At 33.9% G+C, this 16,039-nt stretch overlaps 2 protein-coding genes across 2 annotated transcripts; one reads left to right on the plus strand and one right to left on the minus strand.

Moving 5' to 3' along the window:
- Positions 1 to 3,518: 3,518 nt before the first annotated feature.
- Positions 3,519 to 5,498, plus strand: LOC145160077 (amino acid transporter AVT3C-like). The gene has a single exon (XM_079079169.1). The coding sequence runs from the start codon at positions 3,860 to 3,862 to the stop codon at positions 5,156 to 5,158; it is 1,299 nt and encodes a 432-aa protein (XP_078935295.1). The 5' UTR covers positions 3,519 to 3,859; the 3' UTR covers positions 5,159 to 5,498.
- A 3,058-nt stretch (positions 5,499 to 8,556) lies between these two features.
- Positions 8,557 to 12,991, minus strand: LOC145160078 (uncharacterized). Its single transcript, XM_079079170.1, has 11 exons — positions 12,521 to 12,991; positions 11,567 to 12,293; positions 11,234 to 11,437; positions 10,876 to 11,150; positions 10,621 to 10,791; positions 10,464 to 10,532; positions 10,273 to 10,387; positions 10,080 to 10,148; positions 9,719 to 9,992; positions 9,538 to 9,619; positions 8,557 to 9,468 (listed from the first exon to the last, which is right to left on the minus strand). Exons 1-11 carry the CDS (start codon positions 12,659 to 12,661, stop codon positions 8,785 to 8,787), a joined length of 2,811 nt encoding a protein of 936 aa, XP_078935296.1. The 5' UTR covers positions 12,662 to 12,991; the 3' UTR covers positions 8,557 to 8,784.
- Positions 12,992 to 16,039: the final 3,048 nt, after the last annotated feature.

The following is a 16,039-nucleotide window of genomic DNA, read 5'->3' on the forward strand; positions in this document are numbered from 1 at the left end:
TGCGAGGGTCGGACTTCAAAACCGAAAAGATAAATTTATCGGGCTTCTCGGGCACTTCGGGACGTGTTTCGGGTGTTTGGTAAGTTGGAATGAAAGAAATATGGGTTTAGGGGTGTAAAATGTCAAATTTCCAAATTATCCTCGGGAGGTCTCGCACCCTTCTATTTATAGGGGCGAGGCTTCTGATCGGACGGCTGAGAGGACTCCACGCGGCAGCAGATCCGAAGAGAAGGCAGGTGGCTCGCACGTGCGAGGGTCCAGCTGCTGGCCTCTGATTGGACCGAGGTCTAGGTCCGAGGTTCGGATTCGTGGCACACCATGCGAAGGTCGGACACGTCAGGAGAAGGCATGCGTCGGACTCCTACTGGACCGCACTTTAGATGCGAGGGAATGCGACACGCCTCACCAGCTGGCTTCGGCGACTCAGCAATTTCGGACACGTGGCGCGTTATGAGCGAGGGTGACGTGGCTGAAGTCCCACCATGCGAAATTTCTCGGATTTGGTATTTTTTTCTCGATTTTTATGCCAAAACTTCTAAAATCCATAACTTTCGCATACGGGCTCCGTTTTTGACGTTCTTTATATGCACGCGTAGGTAAAATTACGCTCTACAACTTTAGTTTAGACTTCATCGGCTAATTTTGACTTTAATTTTTATATTATTATTTTTAACAGACCGGGACAGGAAATCCGTTAAAAATTCATAACTTTTTCATCCGACGTCCGTTTTCGTCTGTCTTTTTACCTTTGTACTACTATTTACGAGACCTTCGATTCTCGTTTAGGTTGTGTCGGCTAAAAATCACTCGATCTAAAATTCGAGTTTTTAGCTGTCTACTGCTAAGCTGAAACTTAGAAAAATCATAACTTCCTCATACGAAGTCAGATTTGGGCGTTCTTTTTATATATACTCTCGGTTTGACGAACACTACGACTTTCGTTTAGATCACTAAGGCAAAAAAATAGTTTATCAAAAACTCACTTTTTACGACATTCGGCACCGTGCCGGTTTTGTCGCGAAACTTCGACAGGTCATACCTTCTTCGTTATAACTCGGATTTTGGTATTCTTTATATATCTGTAATCCTTGTCACGACCACTACAACTTTCTTAATAGATATCGGCTTTATCTAATATTTATTTTCGACGCTCATTTTTATTCTTAATTAATTAAATCCTAGTAATTAAGCATAAAACACATAATTCACATAATATTCACATAATTCCTTTTCATTTCTTCAAAATGAGTTACAAAGGTTAACCTAGACTATTATATCAATATTAATGCCTAGCCTAGAAACACGGGCGTTACAGACCCTCAACAATTTGCCAATAAATATTATTATAACATCTTATACTGTTAGATCAAAGGCTCTTCAAATATTAGTTTTACGCAAACTTGTCGTTATTTATCTAATAGTCAATCAATGGATCAAGATTTAGATATGAGTCTCTTTAGATATTACTATTACAAAATCTATTTTCGTTTATTTTGTATATGAAACATTGTCTTTAAAAAATGTCAATGGTGAAAATGAGGACGTTGACTGCATCCAAATAAGTTGTGGAGAAAAGAAAATTATAAAATATAAATTATCACTAAATGTGTATTTTGTAGCCATATCCAAGCAAGTAGAATGATGATTTTATCAAAAATGTTACGGATTTTGTTTTTTCAGAAAAGCAATGTAAATTTTGCGAATACTGTGATCATTTTGTTTAGTAACCTCTAAAATAGTTTTTTATAAACACATAATTTTAGTATTTTAGTAAATAACTTAAAAATATATTTAACAAATAACTATTGTGGTTTGTGAATGCTTAAAAAATGTTGGTGAATGGCGGTGGTTGGTGTTGGAAGTCGTCAGAGACATCATCATAGAGAAACGAGCAAAAGACGAAAATCACGTGCATAATTTATTTTCTTATATCAACATTAACTAGGTGTGAGATCTAAGGATTTTATTCCAAGGATTAGGGTATCCTCCTCAACCTCTATCACTCTCTAACCTCATAAACCCTAACCCTAATCCCTTTTGGTGATTCTTGGCTCATTTTGGTACTTTTGGTAGCTTGAAGAAGAAGAAGAAGAAGGTCTTCTAGTGTGTTGATCCAGCAAGGAAACCTCATCATCATTCTCTTGTGTATATTCTAGACCTTTGTAAGTGTTCATGATCCAAGCTTTAAGTTCCATTAATCAAGATCTAGGTTTCTTGTCCCTTTTCTTCATGATTGTGGAAGTTTGAAGGAATGGATTCCATAAATCTGGCAACTTTATGGACCCTTAAGGTCCATTTGAGGACATATGTTGTAGATTTAGAGCTTCTTGGAGTTTTTCGTCCTATAAATAAGTTTGCGTTTCTTTCTCCAACACTTTTGACCTAAAATGGAAGAAACATGGATGTCCATAAAGCACCAATTTTTATGATCCATTAGGTGTAGGAAAGTCTTCTAGAAAATATGGATGAATGACTTTGGTGATTAAGAACTTAATGGATAAGTCATGTGTAATGAGGCCATTGAGAACCTAGGTTTAGAGGTTTTGTCTTATTGAGATGTCTTAATGGATAAAGTTGGAAATTTTATCCAAAAGAAACTTGGAGGGTATTAGATCTAAGCTTTGGAGCTCTTGAGGTGGAAGGAAAAATACCTAATCCATTAAACTGTTAAGACCCAGTTCCCACGACGTGGCATTTTGCCGCCACGATGTGCCGACTGGGGGATGCCCGACTATTTTGTCGCTTTTCTTCCACCACGTGGCAAATGGGAGGTCATGACGTAGCGACCTGCTGAAGTGGATTTTGACCATTGACCGTTGACTTTTGACCATGGTTGACTTTTGATCAAATTTGAAGAAGTGTTGAGCTATAGTTTGAAATTTAGCTTGTGATTGGTTTAGGAGGTTCGTGTAATCTACTTCTAAATCTATACATTTGTCAAAAAATAAAACTTGACCCTCAACAATTTGCGATGGATAACACTGTATAACAAAAGAAGAAAATGATTCAAAAGATTGATGTTTACAGGAAATATTAGATAGTTTCATTAACACAAAGTTCTGGTACGTTGATCAAGGGATAGTAGCTCCAGATAACGATGTTTCAAGTTCAGGCTCAGGCTCTTTCCTGAAACAACCTCAACGCCACCAAGAAAAGTGTGGTTGTCGGTGTCACGTTTCCCTTCCGATGGCCTTCAAGAGGACACCATGCAACAGTTGATTCACAAACCCAAAAACATAGGGATTAAATGATGAAAAATCATGGTGTGAGCAAAAATGACCATTCTCTCAAGTTTTGAAAACCATAAGGATCATGTTCACCATTTTTTTTTCTTTTTTTAACAAAGACAGAGGTTGTGATATTTGATAAACCATTAGGATTATTTATGTAATTTTGTCTTAATATTACTATATCAATTTTAGTACTATTTTGCATTTTAAACAATAGTATAATAGAAGATACCACGATCTTCATCAAAAGTCATAAATATTTGTTTTATAAAGAATAACTGTAAATGAGTTGTTATCATCATCACTCATCAGATCTCCACCTGAACAATATTTGATTTGAGGGAACAAAAGTGGCCTTTCACGACTGAAACCATTGTTGAACGCCAAATAATCTTTTTCCGTTTGTATTTTAGTGCTCTTTTCCCCCGATTTATATCATGTGTATTTTGAAGTGACGTGTGTGAATTATAGTGCTGTGTAGATAGATATAAATATCGCAGACCTCCGTCTCTACAGATCTGAAAACTCCATTGTTCAAGATTCAAGCAACCTGAACCTCCCCACTAATCTCTTACAATCATTGAAGCTCAATCACTGTGTGTTTTCTGTTTGTAAGCCTCGAAAAGATCATGGTATTTGAAAACGATAACAAGAATTCAGAAGCAAGTTCATCATCCCATGTGTTGAATCTCCCAAGAGAAACAACCCCACTTCTCAATTCAAAATCCCAACATCAATCCTCCCAATTCAAGACTTTCGCTAATGTTTTCATTGCCATCGTCGGCGCCGGAGTCCTCGGCCTCCCTTACACCTTCAAACGCACTGGATACGCCACCGGAACCCTCACTGTATTCGCCGTCGCGTACTTCACCCAACACTGTATGATGCTGCTCGTCAAAACCCGACGGAAACTCGAATCACTCAACGGATTCTCCAAAATCAATTCCTTCGGAGACCTCGGCTTCGTCGTCGCCGGCCCCATCGGCCGGTCATCCGTAGACATAATGATCGTTCTTTCTCAAGCCGGATTCTGCGTAAGTTACCTCATTTTCGTCTCCAACACCCTGGTTAACATCTTCAATTTCACATCACCATCAAATCCCACAACCCCCAACATTCTAGGGTTATCAGCCAAAACATTTTACATCTGGGCATGTTTTCCGTTCCAATTAGGGTTAAACTCAATTCCAACATTAACCCATTTAGCCCCTCTAAGCATATTCGCAGACGTAGTAGACATCGGAGCCATGGGTGTGGTTATGGTGGAAGAAGTGATCATCTACCTGAATTCTAGCCCAGTTTTGCAAGCATTTGGTGGGTTTTCTGCGTTCTTTTACGGCATCGGAGTGGCAGTTTACTCTTTCGAAGGGATTGGAATGGTATTACCAATAGAAACAGAGATGGAAAACAAGAACAAGTTTGGTAAAGTGTTGGGTATAACAATAGCTTTCATTGCTATAATGTTTGCATCTTTTGGTATATTTGGTTACTTTGCATTTGGTGATGAAACAAAAGACATAATCACTACAAATTTAGGGCAAGGGTGGTTAAGCTCCGTGGTTCAATTGGGTCTTTGTTTGAATCTGTTCTTTACTTTTCCCATAATGATGAACCCTGTTTATGAAGTTTTCGAGAGGATGTTTTGTGAAGGGAGGTATAGTTTATGGGTGAGATGGATTACTGTTTTAGTGGTGAGTTTAGTGGCTCTTTGTGTGCCTAATTTTGCTGATTTCTTGTCTTTAGTGGGTAGTAGTGTTTGCATTGTGTTAGGGTTTGTGTTGCCTGCTTTGTTTCATTTAATGGTGTATAGAAATGAGTTGGGTTGGATTGGGTGGGTCAAAGATGGAGCCCTTGTTGTTTTTGGTGCACTTTTGGCTATTACGGGTACATGGACTTCTTTGTTAGAAATTCTTGGAGCCAAAGCTTAAAGGAGAAAGTTGTCATTTCATCATTAAGTCAACAAAGTAATCAAAAGATGAGGCGATGAGATTTTTGAGTGAAGATCGAGGGGGAGAGTGAAATGGTGTATGTCTTTGTGGATATGTATGAGGTTATATACATACAATAATGTACCTTTGGTTTGATCTTGGTTCATGATTGTGAATCATTTGAGTCATGATTGAGAGATGATGCCAATGCAATGCAATGTCATGTTTGAATGATTGGATGCATGAAGGTAAAGTTTGTATTTTGTTACATTACTTACATATAGCAATTATAATGTGTTTGTTGTGAAGGTTCTTTGTTATGGGAAGTGTTTGTTTTGTATTGTCATGTATTCATGCGTGCAATAATTGCATATTCATGTATTAATTGCAAGTTTTTAAGCAATTTTTTGGTGATATATATACTTGTGTATTGTTGTCATTACTATGAACTATTGATGTCATTGATTATGATTGTCGATATATGTGTTTTTATCAAGTTAATATCATGTCGTACTTGCTATGGTTCTATATGCCAAATCAAGAAAAACCAATTTAGATAATGGTGCAAAAAACCTGGTATAGATGAATAGATGAATATTCTGAAGGGTTTTTTCCTAATTTGTTTATGCCCACAATATAGCATACTGCATGCCAACGTCATTGCAACATACATATCGTGCATTTAAGTTCTTGTGAGTTGAGTCTTAAGGGGGTGAATTTGAGAAATAAAGGGAAATCTCCAGAAAAGTTCTAAAATTTTGGGTCAGTATATGATCTAGTCATAAATTAAATTTCATTAATGAAAAAGGACATGAAACCGGTTATTATAATCACTTTTACCCATTTTTACATTTTCAGCAGGTTACTGCTGAGGTGGAGTGCCAAGCGTACTGTGGGACTGAGGTGGCATCTCATGTGGTATGCTATTCCTTTACAAAGTAAAAAATCAGATATTTTTGGGGAAAAGAAGGGGAGGGGGACTCAAACCCTTGACCTTCCACTCATAAATTTGACAACTTACTATGTGAACTAGAAGTAATTATTATTTTGTATTCTTCATATTTTACCATGATCAGAAACTTGTATGGTGAACATTAGCATATTGTGAATTGTGACTATGAGAAAACAAACACATGTTAACAACTCGCAAGTGCAAACATTAATATGTGATTGAACGGGAACACAAAGTGAAAAGTTGATAATTAAAATTGCATTATTGGACAAAATATGGGCAACCCATATTTTTCACATTTATGACCACAAAATGCCACATTTATGACCACAAAATGCTAAGCACAAATATGACCAAAATGTAAGAAACTAAAAGAAGCATTTAAAAAGTGGATTCGAGTGGTGGACAAATTAAGTAAGGCCCCACGGAGTTGTATTAATAGGAACGTTGACATGTCGAGGAATGAAGAAAAATATGACACTATGTTATGTTGATATTTTTTAATGGATGTTATTATAGTGTTCATATTAGGCCATTACAAATTAAACCGTTAATTAATCCAAATATCAAAAGGGTTTTGATTTTTTTTTTAAAAATTTTGTTCTTTTTGTTGTCTTTTCTTCTCAACTTATTATTATTATTATTATTATTATTATTATTATTATTATTATTATTATTATATAACTATTATTTATATTATTTATTTTAAACTTTTTTTGTTGTACAAAGAATTGTTCAAATTTATATACTCGTTCAAATAATTGACACACGTTTGAATAATTGACATACATTTAAATTATTATTTATATTAATTCTTTTTTCCAAAAATAATGAAAATTAGTTAACAATTGACAGACGTTCTAAACTTCGATGGCCATTTATGTGAAATTAGTTAATAAGTGAGTATCGTACACTTTTCATAATTATATCATATACCATTTATGCGAACTACATTGAAAAGGAATCAAATGTCACTAGTTTTTAATTGACGGATGACATTCAAAATGAATCAAATTTCACTAGTTTATAATTAACGGATGACATTCAAATGAATCAAATTCATCTTATAAAATAAAATGATCGAATGGCAATACGGATCATTCAATAAATTTATCATCCATTAAACTGCGATAAGAAGATTTTCACCAAATCAAAGGCTTTCACCATTTTATACATGTTTAAAACTGTGTATATACAACGGATAGTTTTCACACTGACCATGTATTATTTTTTTATGGATAGCTTTAATATGTTTTTTTGGATATTATATGTTCATAAGGCTTACCAAATATTATACTTTGATTTTTTTTTTTTTCATTTGTTAGGTGTTTAGCAATCGTGAAAATTTAATGAAGATGATGCAAAATGTCGAAAGGTCTCTTGGTATGTGGTTGTTATTAAAAGGACAAAGACAAAACCAAGTGGCTATGTGTCGATAATTATTTTAATGTGTGATTGGGGTGGTATGTTTACAGTTATAGAGACATCCACCAGAGATATGGGAACAAGAAAAACAAAATGCCCATTCGAATTGTTTGTTTGTTACTATAAGATTGATGATGTTCGGAGGTTAAAAGTTAAAAATGATCAATATAATATATGGAGGGTCATCCATTTGTAAAACAATTGACCCAAAATGAATCACAAATGGTTGCAAAATTTAGAAAAAACAATGTCTCCCCACGTAACATTCTATCGACGTTGAAGAGTCGAAATGATAATAACGTATCTACAATAAAAACAATTTACAATGTGCAAAACAAAGTTCGAATAGATGAACATAACAAAGTTCGAATAGATGAACATGCATGACGAAGTCAAAGGGTGATTGTATTCGAAGTTAAAGCATCAAAACAATAGACCATATGTCAAAGATTTGTGGGTGTTTTTATTATTGTTATTTATAATGTTTTTTTAATGAATAATGAATAAATCAAATAATTTAAATAATATTTATAAAAGAAAAAACAACAAAAGACAAAATAAACTTAAAAATAGGCAATAAAAACCAAAAATTAAAAAGATAGGTTAAATTAATAATCAAGATATACATATACAATAACCCTTGTTTAATTTATAATATGAACATTCAAGATGTTTTTGTAACCCTACTATAGATACAATAGATGTTTTACCGTAGATACAATAAAATACGAGAGAGATGATGGAAAGCGATACTCATTTTTTATTCATCGTACCAATCAAACCAAAAGGAACCGTAGGGAACAAAATATAAATGCCAAATATGTAGGGTTGGTTTAACACTTTCAAACAGAAATTTACGACTTTACCCCCAAACTAAATAAGAAAAATAAAAAGCACAAATATCCACTCCCCCATAAGCTAGATACGGGTATCAATTATCATCCAGCTTGTTCTTCATACTTTCGAGGCTCAACCCTTTCAACCCAACAATTACGATTTTACCCCAAAGGAAACAAATAAGAAAAATAAAATGCAGAAATCTTCATACATCATTAAATGGGACTATGAATTAGCAGTCTAGGTAGGCTTATTTTTTTATACATGTCCTACATTATTCAATCCATCAACTTTAATTTACATATGTAATTATCTATCTATACATAGAAACAAAGAATTATGACCTCATAATCTCATATCAATCAGGAAAGCCAAAAGCCAATTATGTATAATATGATCAATGTGCAAAAAACTAAAACGCCTTCCAACCATCTACAGAATCTCTTCTTGGTGTTTCACTCTTCAACTGGTTGTTCGATCCAAAAGGATCTGCGTCATCAAAAGATGGGAATCCATGATTGGAATCGGCAGTGCTTCGCATGGAATCAAACCTCGAGAAAGATTCCCGAGGCCGGAATAGCGAGTGACCGAAATCGGAATCAGCAGTGCTGTTCATGGAATCAAATCTTGTAAACTTTTGAGGAGGGAAGAATCCTTGATCCACTTCGGAATCCTGAGTCGTGCTACGGAATGAATCGAATCTTGAAAACGAGTCGATTCCGATTCCATTGTCACGAGTAGTAGTGCTGCTGAAGGAATCGAATCTAGAGAAGTTATTGAACGAATGATCATCAAACATGGGTGTGCTCGGAACGGAATCTGCAAAAAAGGGATTGGAAATGGAATTGCGACGAGGAGAACCGGCATTACTGTAAGCAGGTGTGCTTGGAACGGAATCAGCAAAAGCTGAAAATGGGGCTTGGTTATGGAACAAATTGTTTCCGGGAGGGGAACCGGAATAGCTATATGCCGGAGTGCTTGGAATGGAATCAAACTTTGGGAGTTCTGTTCTTATGGGATTTAAACCCCGACCCCAGTTATCAGAAGAAGAATCAAATAATGTATTATTCCCATTAACACTCTCTTCTTCCAAATCCTGCAAAAAGAAAATCAGCATAAATGAGCATATTTTTTGATAAACAATTGGCAATAAGCAATCAGATACCTTATGGTTTGTAGCAGTAAAATCCCAACCAGCTTCTGAATCATAATTACTGTCAAATGTAGGCTTGTCTGCCTCAGATTCACTGCATCAGTAAAAACATACAAATTCAGAAAATGAACATACAAATATTTAATAAAACTTTATATATATAAAAACCATAGTGACACTAATATTACTTCACCTCTTTACAGCATGGGGTGAGATATCTTCAGGTGGGAAGTCTTGGAATATCTTAGATGGACTCTGTGTTGACTTAATGCTAGCAGGGCTATCAGGTGGTGATTTTACGATTTCACCCTTATCTTGATTGACTGATTCATTGTCCTTGACTCCTGTGGTTGAAGTTGAACTCTCATTTTGGAAGGCAGACTTGTTTTGAACTGGTAAGGACTTTTGTTTTGGAGGAGCTATAACATTTTGCACATCAAGTGTGAGATCTTTCACAAATGTAAATCCTGCAAATTCCATAGATTCATCAGAATGTAAAATATAAGGGTATTAAGGTCATTAACCGAATTCGGTTTAGGTGGTATTTGGTTTACCTTCATCTTCAAAGTTATCCCAATTTTCATCCCAATCAGCTGCTCCTTCTTGAATGCCACCTTGCCAACCTAAATAATTAAAAAAATATATAAATTAACTTGAAGATTTTAACAAAATTTTAAAAGATATATATATATATATATATATATATATATATATATATATATATATATATTCTGGACATGAGATTACCAAAGGGAAGCTCAAGCAACAATGATGGTTTCCCACGCAATCCATACATCTTGCAGCGTTCATTTAGGGTTTTTATTTGTTCCTCAAGATCCGATTGAATGCGATCAACTAAAACCTAGAAATTGCATTATTACAAATGGTTATAACTTGCAAAAAGTTACATAAAAGGTAGCAAAATGCATAAATGATACCTGAATATCATCAGGTTTTCCACCCTGATCTAGCTTCACTATTGCTCGATAAATCTCCATCTTTTTTTCCTAAAGAATACAACTCACATTTAATCTCATCGCCAAGATTATATAAAAAATGGAGTATTCTTTATTTAAAAATTTGTAAAAGTAAAACCTGAATGTCACGAAAAGTGGCCTCCTCAATAGTCAATTTAGAAGCTACATCACCAGCCTGTTTGTATTTGTCTTCATATTTCTTTGACAGTGATTCAACCTCTCTCCTATCAGAAATTACCCTTTCTGTAATCTCATTCAATCGATTATCACACCTGCTTTTGTACAAAACCTGACATTGAAGAACAGAAAATAAAGATGATATAACAATTTTAAAAGATTAAAAGTTAAAACACTATGAAAAGAGAGAACTTACAATTTCCTGCATCTTGTTTCTGTAAAACTCGGTCTTTTGTCTAGCTTCAAGTATCTCTTTTTCAAGTTCACCAACCTTTTTATCTGCTTCAGTTGCCTCCTGAAACTTTGAATTCAATGAACTTTGTTCCTCATTGCTAAGTTGATCCACTAGATGCTTTTCCAATACAGGAACTTTAGGCTTTTGGTGTTTAGGCTGCAAATTTTCATCTATAGGAACTGGAACTGGACGAGGTGGCCTTGCTGCAGGATGAGTGACCTGTTGTTGGTTGACACCTGGCATAAATAGAACATGATTATATGAATCTTGAATTTGGAAACATGACAGGTGTCAGATATATTAGTATCTATCTATCTACCTGGAGCATGTCTCCAAACTTGATTTTCTAAAGGCAATGGTGTGATTGGTGTCCCCTCAAACAGAATGCTAGATGGAAGTGTTTTAGGAAGAGAGTGGCCTTCCCTGTGTCTCTCCATGAGGAAGAGAGCAATACAAAATTCATTCAATGAAAGCATGCTGTCATTGTCTTGATCAGATAAGTCCCATACCTGTTTTAGGATATCTGAAACCCAAGAATAAGTATAAGATGAAGATGAAGATGAAGATGAAGATGAAGATTTGAAGCAAATTGAGAAACTATCAACTGTCAAGTGTCAATAAATTTGTTGAAAGAAAATGATGCAGTGATTACCTCTTGGCAATTCCCAACCCAAGAACAGAGTTCGGGCCTGTTCACCTGTGATTTTTCCATCTCTATCTGTATCAACTTTCACAAAAATCTTGGTGTACTTTTGGACATTGGATTGTGTCATTTTTGGCCATGGTTGAGTAGAAGGAAGGTTTCCACTTCTAACAGGAATTCGCTGATTGTTAGGCTGTAAATGCTGGTTGTGATTATGAACAACATTTGGTTGTTGGACAACATTATGGTTCCCCTGAGATGAAGCTGAAGAATTATCACCAAATGTTGAGCTAGTTGCAAATCCATTTCCTGCAACAGGGCTAGAATCTTTAACTTCTGTAGAAAAAATAGGACCATTTGGTTTGGATGCAACCATGTCTTCCCTTGGTTGTCCATGACTCATGTTAGGAAGTTGTGTCACAAGTGGATGTGGCCTCATGTTTTGATTTTGGTGAGATGGATAACCCTGTGGAACTCTATGAGAAGCTGGTGGAACACTTGCAGGTATCTGTAGTGCAGGTGGACCTGGATTTGAGCTTGACTGAGGTGTAGGTAAGGCTCCAAGATTGATCTGAGGTGGAGGAATTTTAGCAGAAGCAGGTCCATATAATGCTGCCTTCACTATATCTGAAGTAAGCTCCCTCTTACTTTGTGCAACTGTTACAAGTTTGAGAGCATTGTAAAACTCTGGTCGTCCAAGGTAACCAGTTCGGTTTTGATCAGCATGTGTCCATATCTACAACAAGAACTTTGGGTAAATAGAGAGAAACGAGCACATTAACCCTAAATTCACATCATACAAATACATATTGACGTAAAAACCACAATACATCGACGGATGATCGTATATTTACACTCATATATCTTATTATATTATTTATTCAAGTTCAAATGCATTTGGGGTGTTGCAAAATTCTAACAGTACAACATGCAGAACTAGCGGAAAAACAAAAAGATGGTAACCTGGGCGAGAATCGGCGTAGGTAAACCAGAGGCTTGAAAGAAGGAAACAGCTTCGACGCCACTAATCCGACCGTCGTGATCCGAATCTGCTCGTTTGAAGTACAATTCGAATTGATCCATATTTGGTGTCCCACCCGCCATTTATTCCACCGACCACCAATCAATTGGGTCAGAACCAACGAATTGATATAATCGAATTAGATTATCTAAGAGAAGTGTAAGAATAACCGGCATGAACTAATCAAATTCATTACATGTAGCGAAAAATATTTGTTTGGGAATCATATGTAGAACAGAAGATCTGCAGCAAAGGGTTTAGGGATCGTGGAATCGAGAGGATTGTATCAGAGACTTTTTTGGTCTTGGAGGGAAGAGAGTTGGATCATCGACCGAGAAGGGGCTTGAAGGTAATTAGTCTGTTTATGGGATGGAGGCTGCCGCCAGCGGCTGCAACCACCGCGAGTCAGTTTGAGTTTTTGACAAAATAATTAATAAATCTTATATAAATTTTTAACAATATATATTAATATTTAGGCTTTAGTTAATCCTCCAAAGTATATTTATCACACCATTTTTCATTAGATATACTAGTAAAGAACCCGAGGCTATCCCGCTTTTGGGGTAATATGGAAAAAATCGGCAAACTTTAAAAGATATGTGCTGAAATTGTAAATCACCATAAATAGGGAAGAAAGTCGACAACTCCTAAAATTAGATGTCAAAAGTATACAACGAAAAAAAGGGACACTGGTGGAGAAAATCCAAAATGTTGTGACAATAATATTAAAGTTGTTAACGTTGGGAAAATATGTTGGCAAAAATTTAAAGGAGTTTTTTTTGTGTTTTTTATGTCAAAATGTAAAACTTTTGACTACAAGGACAAAAAATGTCAAATTCATTAAAGAATTGTGGCAAAAACACCAAAATGTAATACCTTTGAATATAAGGACTAAAAGTGTCAAAGTTATTAAAGATTTGTAGCAAAAACCTTAAGGCACAAAAACTTAATCAAAAGACAAAAATGTAAAATTTTTGACTTTAGGGATTAAAAGTGTCAAGTTTAGCAAACTTATGTGGCAAAATCCTAAAGGCTAAAAGAATACTATTCCGGATTTAATATATATATATATATATATATATATATATATATATATATATATATATATATATAATTTAAAGATTTTTTAAAGATTAACATCACAAAATAACAGTTGATAATAATTAATATGTTGTTAATCTTTTAATTATATTCATATATAATAGTAGATCATTAAACTTATATTTGATTTTTCATTATACCGCTTACATGGATTCCAATTTCCAACAAGGAAAACTGGTATTAGACTATTAGGTCTTCTCAAAGTTGTCCCTAACTTTAATAAAAAGGTTTTGTACGTTTTGGGGTGCAACCTCAAACATTTTGACCTTGTTGATTTGTTTGACGTTAGTGGTGCTTCTGTGTTGATATTTTAGGAAAATTTTTAAATGGTTCTAATATTTTGAATTTTTTTAAATAAATTCCTAAATTTATTTTTTTAACAGAAAAAACCCGACATTTTTACTTTTTGAATAGAAAATCACTGAAACTCGGTTAATTTATTCACTTTAACCCATTTTGCCCTGCTGTCATCAGACAAAATTGTTATTTTTTCTAAAATAATGAGACTTTTATGTAGATTTCGTCAAAATTTGTATATAATGTATAAACGTAATTTTTACGTATTTATATCTATTTTTACGTATTTCTGTATTTTTTTAATTATATTCATATATAATAGTAGATCATTAAACTTATATTTGATTTTTTGTTATACCGCTTACGTGGATTCCAATTTCCAACAAGGAAAACTGGTATTAGACTATTAGGTCTTTTCAAAGTTGTCCCTAACTTTAATAAGAAGGTTTTGTCGTTTTGGGGTGCAACCTCAAACATTTTGACCTTGTTGATTTTTTTGACGTTAGTGGTGCTTCTGTGTTGATATTTTAGGAAAATTTTTAAATAGTTCTAATATTTTGAATTTTTTTAAATAAATTCCTAAATTTATTTTTTTAACAGAAAAAACCCGACATTTTTACTTTTTGAATAGAAAATCACAGAAACTCGGTTAATTTATTCACTTTAACCCATTTTGCCCTGCTGTCATGAGACCAAATTGTTATTTTTTCTAAAATAATGAGACTTTTCTGTAGATTTCGTCAAAATTTGTATATAATGTATAAACGTAATTTTTACGTATTTATATCTATTTTTACGTATTTCTGTATTTTTTTAAGTTTTTATATGTATATGTTTACGTATTTTTATGCATTTAAAATATATAAACGTTTTTTTTTACGTATTTATATGTAGTTTTAACCATGTTACATATTTTTATATATTTTATGTGTTTTTTTATGTATTACATATTTATATGTATTTTTACGTATTTATGTATTTTTGAAGTTTTTATATGTATCTGTTTACATTTTTTATGTTTTTTTTTAATTTATAAACATATTTTTTACATATAAATATGTATTTTTAGTATTTTACATATTATTTATTTATTTTTATGTGTTATTTTTTATGTATTACATATTTATGTATCTTTTTAAGTTTTTTATTTAGATACGATCTTAAAGCTTCTATCTAAATGAAAATTATAATCCAAAAGTTGTTTTAAATAACTTTTGTAAGATTTTATGGGATTTTATCTCGTGGACTTTACGTTTTTTTTATCATTTTATATCAGGGGTGGGCGTTTGGACCGACTGGACCGACCAATATCGGTTTTGAGAATACGAGTTGGTTATCGGTTCTTCATATGTGTCTTAATCAGTTTTAGGTCCAAACTGGTTCGATGCCACTAGTTCCGGGCAGTGTTGTAAAAATCCCGATTAGGTCCCGATTAATCCCTAGGCGCTACTCGACCGATTAGAGGGCGCCTAGCGATTAATCCCTACATACAAAATGACCGAAACAGTAAAACCCGATGAAATTTTAACACTTTGAAGAAGTTATATCTCAACAGAAACTATTTGATGTATGATTAGTGTTGTATTTATCATATTAACCTATTTTATTATGATATTAGTGGTATTTACGAACTTTTATATGATATTTATCATATTTAATTTTTTAAAATCTATCAAATTAGCAATTAATGGTCCCCGATTAATCCTCCGATTAATCTCCGCCTAGCCGATTAATCTATTAACCCCAGTCCACCGACTATCTAACGTCGAGCGATTTTTACAACATTGGTTTTGGTAAATAATCGGGGGGTTGGCGTGAAATTTGTTTCAATATTGAGTTACAATATGTCATATTTGTAAACATGCATAACTCATTCGTTTGCATTTGAATTAATATAATTTTTTTCAACATGTAGTTTACTGTTTGTGGTTCATTTGACACTATATACACAGTTTATTTATATATGTATTGATTAAGTTATAGGACCCATAACACATGGTATTAAAACTTAATTGTTTTATATTTCAACCTTGAGTTACAATTTGTTTTTTTTAAACATGCAT

This window comes from Lactuca virosa, chromosome 2 (assembly GCF_052849685.1).
Source record: "Lactuca virosa cultivar CGN04683 chromosome 2, Lactuca_virosa_CGN04683_v6, whole genome shotgun sequence".
NCBI classification, from domain to species: domain Eukaryota; kingdom Viridiplantae; phylum Streptophyta; class Magnoliopsida; order Asterales; family Asteraceae; genus Lactuca; species Lactuca virosa.